The 8,512-nt window shown below is 37.8% G+C and overlaps 1 protein-coding gene across 1 annotated transcript in view; it reads left to right on the plus strand.

Annotated features, from left to right (window-relative positions):
• Positions 1-7,865, plus strand: part of LOC132543799 (nuclear hormone receptor HR96-like) — an 82,548-nt gene extending 74,683 nt beyond the window's left edge. The window contains exons 5-6 of the mRNA XM_060207325.1: positions 466-911; positions 7,383-7,865. Coding sequence (XP_060063308.1) covers positions 466-911; positions 7,383-7,865 — 929 coding nt within the window. The remainder of the gene's footprint in view (positions 1-465; positions 912-7,382) is intronic.
• Positions 7,866-8,512: the final 647 nt, after the last annotated feature.

Here is an 8,512-nt window from a genome sequence, read left to right on the forward strand (position 1 = left end):
ACTATTTTGATCCACAATATCAAGTGTCCAGGAAAGAGAGATTTTTTTGAAAAACCAAACAATAATTTAACTCCATGAAAATTTCTAATTCACAGTAGATCCTTGATATTTATCCCCATGCATAGTTATTTTCAAGGATTAAAGCTTACCCATTAACGTTGTGCCACATCAAAACATCAATGTTAGGAACTGATAGAAAGGCCAGTAGGAGGAAGAAAACAAAAAGACTGGTTGATCTAGCAATACTGATATTTTCTGGACCAAGAACCTGAACGTTAATTAATATGATACACTTAGATGTTACACTCCAATTTGTTTGTAACATTGACTTAATCTTGAGTAACATATAATACATTCCAAAACTGTTCAGTTGTTGGTAACTTTGACCAAATGTTGCACGCACTATCTATATAGCTGTCCACTGTGTTTTATCTGGTTCTGATTTCATAACTTTGTCATGTCCAGGTGAAGACCAACTTGCTAAACGTCGACAGAAACCAAAAGGACCTGGAGAAGTAAGAACAAAACAACGAAAAACGTCTGTGGACGAATATCAGAATCAAACGTCTAATATGGAAGTGACATCAAACTATATGATGGAGGATCAATCCTCGAATAAGAGCAGTGAAGGTTCATCCTCGCCCTTCAAGTGTGAAATGGAGGAGGATAACATGCCCATTCCCCTGGACGAGGAGATCCAGAAGGAGATTGAGAACTTGGAGTATCAGTACAAATTAGTATTTGACACCCCCTACTCAGACGACCAGATAGATAAACTCACAACCAGTCCTAAATCACCTAATGACCTCTTCAATATGACTGACTTATTTGTGCGCAGGTTAATTCGTTTTGCTAAACATATTCCAGAGTTCAAAACCTTAGCACAAGAAGACCAAATTCATTTACTGAAAGTAAGTATGCAATGACATGTGCGGCTTGATGTAAGAAATATGTGATACTTTCTCAGTGAATGATGCTGATTTCAAATTTTTTCCACATTTAACTGTGCAAGAGGTGACAGATCTTGGTATGTTCATCAGGTCTACTGGTGACAGATCTTTCATACATTCAGCAGATCTGGTGTTAACAGATATTTTGTATATTTACCAGGTCTAATGGAGACAGATATTTTCTATGTTTACCAGGTCTAGTGGAGACAGATATTTTATATGTTTACCAGGTCTAATGGAGACAGATATTTTGTACATTTACCAGGTCTAGTGGTGGCAGATATTTTGTAGGTTTACCAGGTCTAGTAGTGGCAGATATTTTGTATGTTTACCAGGTCTAGTGGTGGCAGATATTTTGTACGTTTACCAGGTCTAGTGGTGGCAGATATTTTCTAAGTTTACCAGGTCTAGTGGTGGCAGATATTTTCTATGTTTACCAGGTCTAGTGGTGGCAGATATTTTGTATGTTTGAAAGGTCTAGTGGTGGCAGATATATTGTGTGTTTACCAGGTCTAGTGGTGGCAGATATTTTCTATGTTTACCAGGTCTAGTGGAGACAGATATTTTCTATGTTTACCAGGTCTAGTGGAGACAGATATTTTGTATGTTTACCAGGTCTAGTGGAGACAGATATTTTGTAGGTTTACCAGGTCTAGTGGAGAGATATTTTGTATGTTTAAAAGGTCTAGTGGTTGTAGATATTTTGTATGTTTAAAAGGTCTAGTGGTGGCAGATATATTGTGTGTTTACCAGGTCTAGTGGTGGCAAATATTTTCTATGTTTACCAGGTCTAGTGGAGACAGATATTTTGTATGTTTACCAGGTCTAGTGGAGAGATATTTTGTATGTTTACCAGGTCTAGTGGAGAGATATTTTGTATGTTTACCAGGTCTAGTGGAGACAGATATTTTGTATGTTTACCAGGTCTAGTGGAGACAGATATTTTCTAGGTTTACCAGGTCTAGTGGAGAGATATTTTGTATGTTTAAAAGGTCTAGTGGTGGCAGATATTTTGTATGTTTAAAAGGTCTAGTGGTGGCAGATATATTGTGTGTTTACCAGGTCTAGTGGTGGCAGATATTTTCTATGTTTACCAGGTCTAGTGGAGACAGATATTTTCTATGTTTACCAGGTCTAGTGGAGACAGATATTTTGTTGGTTTACCAGGTCTAGTGGAGAGATATTTTGTATGTTTACCAGGTCTAGTGGTGGCAGATATTTTCTATGTTGACCAGGTCTAGTGGAGACAGATATTTTCTATGTTTACCAGGTCTAATGGAGACAGATATTTTGTACGTTTACCAGGTCTAGTGGTGGCAGATATTTTCTATGTTTACCAGGTCTAATGGAGACAGATATTTTGTACGTTTACCAGGTCTAGTGGTGGCAGATATTTTCTATGATTACCAGGTCTAATGGAGACAGATATTTTCTATGTTTACCAGGTCTAGTGGTGGCAGATATTTTGTACATTTACCAGGTCTAGTGGTGGCAGATATTTTCTATGTTTACCAGGTCTAGTGGAGACAGATATTTTGTACATTTACCAGGTCTAGTGGTGGCAGATATTTTCTATGTTTACCAGGTCTAGTGGAGACAGATATTTTCTATGTTTACCAGGTCTAATGGTGGCAGATATATTTTATGTTTACCAGGTCTAGTGGTGGCAGATATTTTGTATGTTTAAATGGTCTAGTGGTGGCAGATATTTTCTATGTTTACCAGGTCTAGTGGTGGCAGATATTTTCTATGTTTACCAGGTCTAATGGAGACAGATATTTTGTACGTTTTCCAGGTCTAGTGGTGGCAGATATTTTGTACGTTTAACAGGTGTAATGGAGACAGATATTTTGTACGTTTACCAGGTCTAGTGGTGGCAGATATTTTGTAGGTTTACCAGGTCTAGTGGTGGCAGATATATTTTATGTTTACCAGGTCTAGTGGTGGCAGATATTTTGTATGTTTAAAAGGTCTAGTGGTGGCAGATATTTTCTATGTTTACCAGGTCTAGTGGTGGCAGATATTTTCTATGTTTACCAGGTGTAATGGAGACAGATATTTTGTACGTTTTCCAGGTCTAGTGGTGGCAGATATTTTGTATGTTTACCAGGTGTAATGGAGACAGATATTTTGTACGTTTACCAGGTCTAGTGGTGGCAGATATTTTCTATGTTTACCAGGTCTAGTGGTGGCAGATATATTTTATGTTTACCAGGTCTAGTGGTGGCAGATATTTTGTATGTTTACCAGGTCTAATGGAGGCAGATATTTTGTACGTTTACCAGGTCTAGTGGAGACAGATATTTTGTATGTTTACCAGGTCTAGTGGTGACCAATAGTTTGTATGTTTACCAGGTCTAGTGGTGGCAGATCTTAAGACATTGTACTGGTTTTATTGCGTCATAAATCATGCACTATAAGGCCCAGATTTTAAAATGCCTCAGAGATAAACTTGATGTTACACATATGGTTATATTGAGGTGAATCCAAAAGACTTTTCGACAAAGGAATGAAAATGGATGTGACATTCCCTGTGTAAAGTTGTGCCCTGTGGAACACTTCTGAGATGCCATCTTCCTGCACAGATCTGCTTAGCTCTTGGGTATGCAGGTTTTTGTGTTGCTGAAGGTGACTGTTGTGTAAGCTGCCATCAGTGAGTGATGATGGAGGAGTTTCCCTACAGAAGGGCAGTCATCATCTGTTTTGTTTACAGGACAATACAGGTCGGGAATTTTAAGGATATAAAAATAGGGATTATTCACTTCTGAGAAATGTCAGTGACTACTTTGGAAGACAAAGCAGCTTATATGGCTCAAACTCAGATTTTAAAGGGTATCTGCCATTTCACATAGGAAACATGTCAGAATAATTCAAATAAAATCAACACAATATTCACAAAATAGTGCTTTTTGATTATACAAATTTTATTAGTTTGTAGAAATTTAGAAATGGCTTGAACTGAATCCTTGCTGTCCCTTAAGTCCCTCTCTACAATGTCAGAACACCTATTGGTATAGAATCAACACAATTTTCTTGTCTGATCTGTGTATCAGTAGTTATTGTAGAATATCATCAACAGCTACCATGACAGGTTTTTAAAACATGAGTATTACAGTGGTTTGTGAATAGACCAGGTTCCCCTATTAAGTCATTTCTGATATCATGGTGGTTTGTGGGTAGTCTAGCTACATCTGGTTAGTGATACTGATGTTATGGTGGTTTGTGGGTAACTACACTGATGTTATGGTGGTTTGTGGGTAGTCTTACATCTGGTTAGTGATACTGATGTTATGGTGGTTTGTGGGTAGTCTAGCTACATCTGGTTAGTGATACTGATGTTATGGTGGTTTGTGGGTAGTCTAGCTACATCTGGTTAGTGATACTGATGTTATGGTGGTTTGTGGGTAGTCTAGCTACACCTGGTTAGTGATACTGATGTTATGGTGGTTTGTGGGTAGTCTAGCTACATCTGGTTAGTGATACTGATGTTATGGTGGTTTGTGGGTAGTCTAGCTACATCTGGTTAGTGATACTGATGTTATGGTGGTTTGTGGGTAGTCTAGCTACATCTGGTTAGTGATACTGATGTTATGGTGGTTTGTGGGTAGTCTAGCTACATCTGGTTAGTGATACTGATGTTATGGTGGTTTGTGGGTAGTCTAGCTACATCTGGTTAGTGATACTGATGTTATGGTGGTTTGTGGGTAGTCTAGCTACATCTGGTTAGTGATACTGATGTTATGGTGGTTTATCCTCATCTATTTAGTTTATGGTAGGTTTTTACCTCTTTAGTCACTAATTAGAAGTCTGTATATATGGCACAAGTTAAGTTTATGATGGTCCATTTGCGAGTTCTAAGTTTGACCAGACATCTATTGTCAAATGCTGGTTTTTATTTTCATTTGTCTTTAACCTTATTGGCATTCTTTCCAACAAAAATCCATCTTCTTCAATTTCCTAAACTATTTGAACATCTACATCTAGGGAAGTGTTTTTTCAGTGTGCATAGCATTACAGTATTCAAAACAGAGAACTAGCCTAAATTGAGTACAAAACATTTTCAAACATTTAAAAGTAAAATAAATATCATGATTTGGGTTAATGAATCAGTGGAAAGAAGTGTGTAAAAAAGAACATTTCAAATTTTCAATATTCTGAAACATTAACATTTTAGTGATATACTCCAATATAGCCTGTTAATGGCCTTTCCTAGTACAAGTGTACCTGATGTTTATAGTAGTGATTTATCTTCTAAAATAGCTGTTGGTCATGTGACAGCCTAAATATTAGTTAAAATCAGCAAATATGTTGCCAAAAATATTTTATAGTCAAGGAGTCCATTTTTTCTCAATGAGTCACCACAGTTTTTATTCCTGAGTCACCAGAGTTTTTCTTCTAGAGTCACCATTTATTTTTAGCTCACCTGGCATACTGCAACGTCCATCATCCATCTGTCGGTCATACATCTGTCCACCATTCAACTTTTCCCTACAAATCACTACTAATCACACACAGGACTTTTACCGAATATGGTCAGAAGCATTTTTTAGGGAAATAGAAACAAATTTTTTATAGATACTGGGTCTTGGCTCCCAGACACGTACAGGGCTGGGCCGAAAAGGGGAAATTTTAAAATCCTATTCCTCCTGTAGGAATGATTGGATTCTTCCCAAATTTAGTCTGAAGCATTGTTGGGTGAACGAAATCAGTTTTGTTTGAATTGTAGGTCTTGGCCCTCTGAGGTTGGATAGATACGGCCCAATAGGGATGATAGAGCAAATTCTTTAAAATCCTACTCCTCCTGTATCAATGATTGGATTTTTGGTCCGAAGCATTTTTAGGTGAAGGGGAATCATTTTGGTATAAACCTTGAGTCTCCGCCCCTTTGGGTGGGAGGGGTGTGGCCAAATAGGGGAAATAAAGCAAATTCTCTAAAATCCTACTCCTCTTGAAGGAATGATTAGATTTTGCCTGAAGCATTTTTGGGTAAAGGGGAATCATTTTGGCATAACCTTGGGTCTCGGCCCATGGGGTTAGATGGTCGGGGCCCAAAAGGGGAAATATAGCAAAGAATTGGGCTCAAAAAGGGAAATTGAGCAAATTCTTTAAAATCCTACTTCTCTGTTAGGGATGGATAGATATTGCCCAATTTGGCAAAGATGAGACCCAGAAGAGGACTTTTTGCAAGCTGTTTGAAATCTTACTCCTTCTTAATAAATGGACATTGCCCAAATTTGGTCTAAAGTGTTCTTGGATGGGTGAAAGGGACTAAGTTCTGACCCAATTGGGGAAATAAAAGTTCTTAAAAGTCCTTCTTCCATACAAGGATCTTGTCTAAGTTTGGTCTGAAACAGTTTTAGGAAAAGTGAATCTGACCAGTGTTTGACCACAAGGTTGAGATCCAATAAGGAAATTATATCAGAAATTGTTTGAAATTCTTCATTAAATGGCTGAATAGCTGAAAAAACTGGTGAGCAATGCAGGCCCCTTGGCCCTCTTGTTATTAATATATCACCAAAGTTTTGATTTATTGATGTTCATGAGTCACCAATGTTTGTGTTGGTAATGAGTCAACAATGTTTGTGTTGATGAGTCAACAATGTTTGTGTTGATGAGTCAACAATGTTTGTGTTGATGAGTGACCAATGTTTATGTTGATGGGTCAACAATTTTTGGTGTTGATGAGTGACCAATGTTTATAATGATGAGTCAACAATTTTTGGTGTTGATGAGTGACCAATGTTTATGATGATGAGTCAACAATTTTTGGTGTTGATAAGTGACCAATGTTTATGTTGATGAGTCAACAATTTTTGGTATTGATGAGTGACCAGTGTTTATGGTTATGATGTGTCACCAAGGTTTGTGTTGATGTGTCATCAGCATTTGTGTTGATTTGTCACCAGCGTTTGTGTTGATGTGTCACCAGCGTTTGTGTTGATAAGTTGCAAAATGTATGTTAATGTCGTTAAGTTTCTGTTAATATGTACGTGACAATGTTTTAATATGTGAGTCACAACGTTTTAGTATGCAAGTCACCATGTTTATGTTAGTGAGTCAGTAATTTTTGTCTTCTTTAAAGAACACAGCATTGAAGAAAAGACAATAGGAGATTCAGAAAACAATTGTATAGAGAAACATGGTCACCTTCCTTAATTGATAGAACAATTTACTCTGAACTGAGGGCAGTTAATTTTCCAATGGGAAGACACTATTTCGTTTCCTGTTACCTGTCTTTCTCCAATTAGCCATAACTGACTCTTTACAGCCACTAGTCAATATATATAGAACTTGCAGTATTATAAGATTTCAACATTAAAATCAGGGACTTGCTGCCCTGACAGGATTTTGATGTGTAGTTAATTACTTAAAGATGTATGTGGTAGGTTATGTGTAATAATGTGCCTCATTTCAATGTTTTGTTTTTTTTAGGGTGGAATTATGGAAATCATGGTTCTGCGTTCAGCAATGGGATTTGACAGCTCGCAGATGGGCTGGAAAGTCAAAGGTCAAAGCATTGGAGAAAAGACATTAGGTCCTCAGATGATTCAGAATACATTGGGTAATGGCATGTACATAGAACATATAAAGTTTGTCATGTCACTCAACCAACTGACTCATGCCAACAAAACCATCATGACCTTGCTATTTGTTATTGAACTTTTTTCCTCTGATCGGCCAAATGTGAAAAACAAAGAGTTAGTTTCTCAAGGCCAAGAAAAGTTCTCCACCTGGCTCAAGGCTTATCTTGAGTCTTTACATCCGCTCACGGAAGCTCGATCTCTCTATCCAAAGTTGCTGATGAAACTCCTGGATGTACGGAGTCTTGGTGAATCAAGTGCACAAATGGCGGCCCATTTGGATATAACACGACTGGAGCCGTTGTTAGTGGAGGTTTTCAGTTTACAGAAATGATCCTTTAGAGGATGTTTGATGTTCACAATTAACATTGCAGGGACTTAAACCATACCAATCATTATTGTACATGTCTCACATGGTGTGTGTGGCCCAGACACTCGACGGATGGACTAAGAATGTCCTTAAAACTACAATGGGCTGATCAGTCATTCCCATTAAATTGACTGAGGCTCCAACTACAAAGTGCTATGAAATGAACGATAGTGCTACATTGTGCTATTTAGTCTAAAATAGTGCTACTTAGGCAACAGCTCAGTGGAACTGTAAACCAGTCAGAAACCCTTGCTATATATATATATCCACTGCACGTGTATCTCTTGTACCCAGCGCCCACAGAACTCTCACCCGATAGGTTCCAACTTAAATCAAACGGCAGCTTTATTTTGTGATTTTACAGTAGGACCTTAAATAGTTATGGAGCTGGATGTGATGTCGTTAAGTTATCTCCCTTTATTTCAGGTGTCAAAGCTCAGTGTATCTTAACAACATTAACCAAGTTCAAGGAGATTGATAGGTCTTATATTGCCATCAGCCTTGACCTGTAGTACTGCCACAAAGTATCAGCTTCAGTGAACTGTTTTAGTTACACACCAGAAACATCATGGGACCTCTAATAATCTAGATATGATCTAACCAGGGAGAGG

Source organism: Ylistrum balloti, unplaced genomic scaffold (genome assembly GCF_031769215.1).
Source record: "Ylistrum balloti isolate Yb309-2 unplaced genomic scaffold, AGI_CSIRO_Ybal_v1 Utg369584, whole genome shotgun sequence".
In the NCBI taxonomy this organism is placed as follows: domain Eukaryota; kingdom Metazoa; phylum Mollusca; class Bivalvia; order Pectinida; family Pectinidae; genus Ylistrum; species Ylistrum balloti.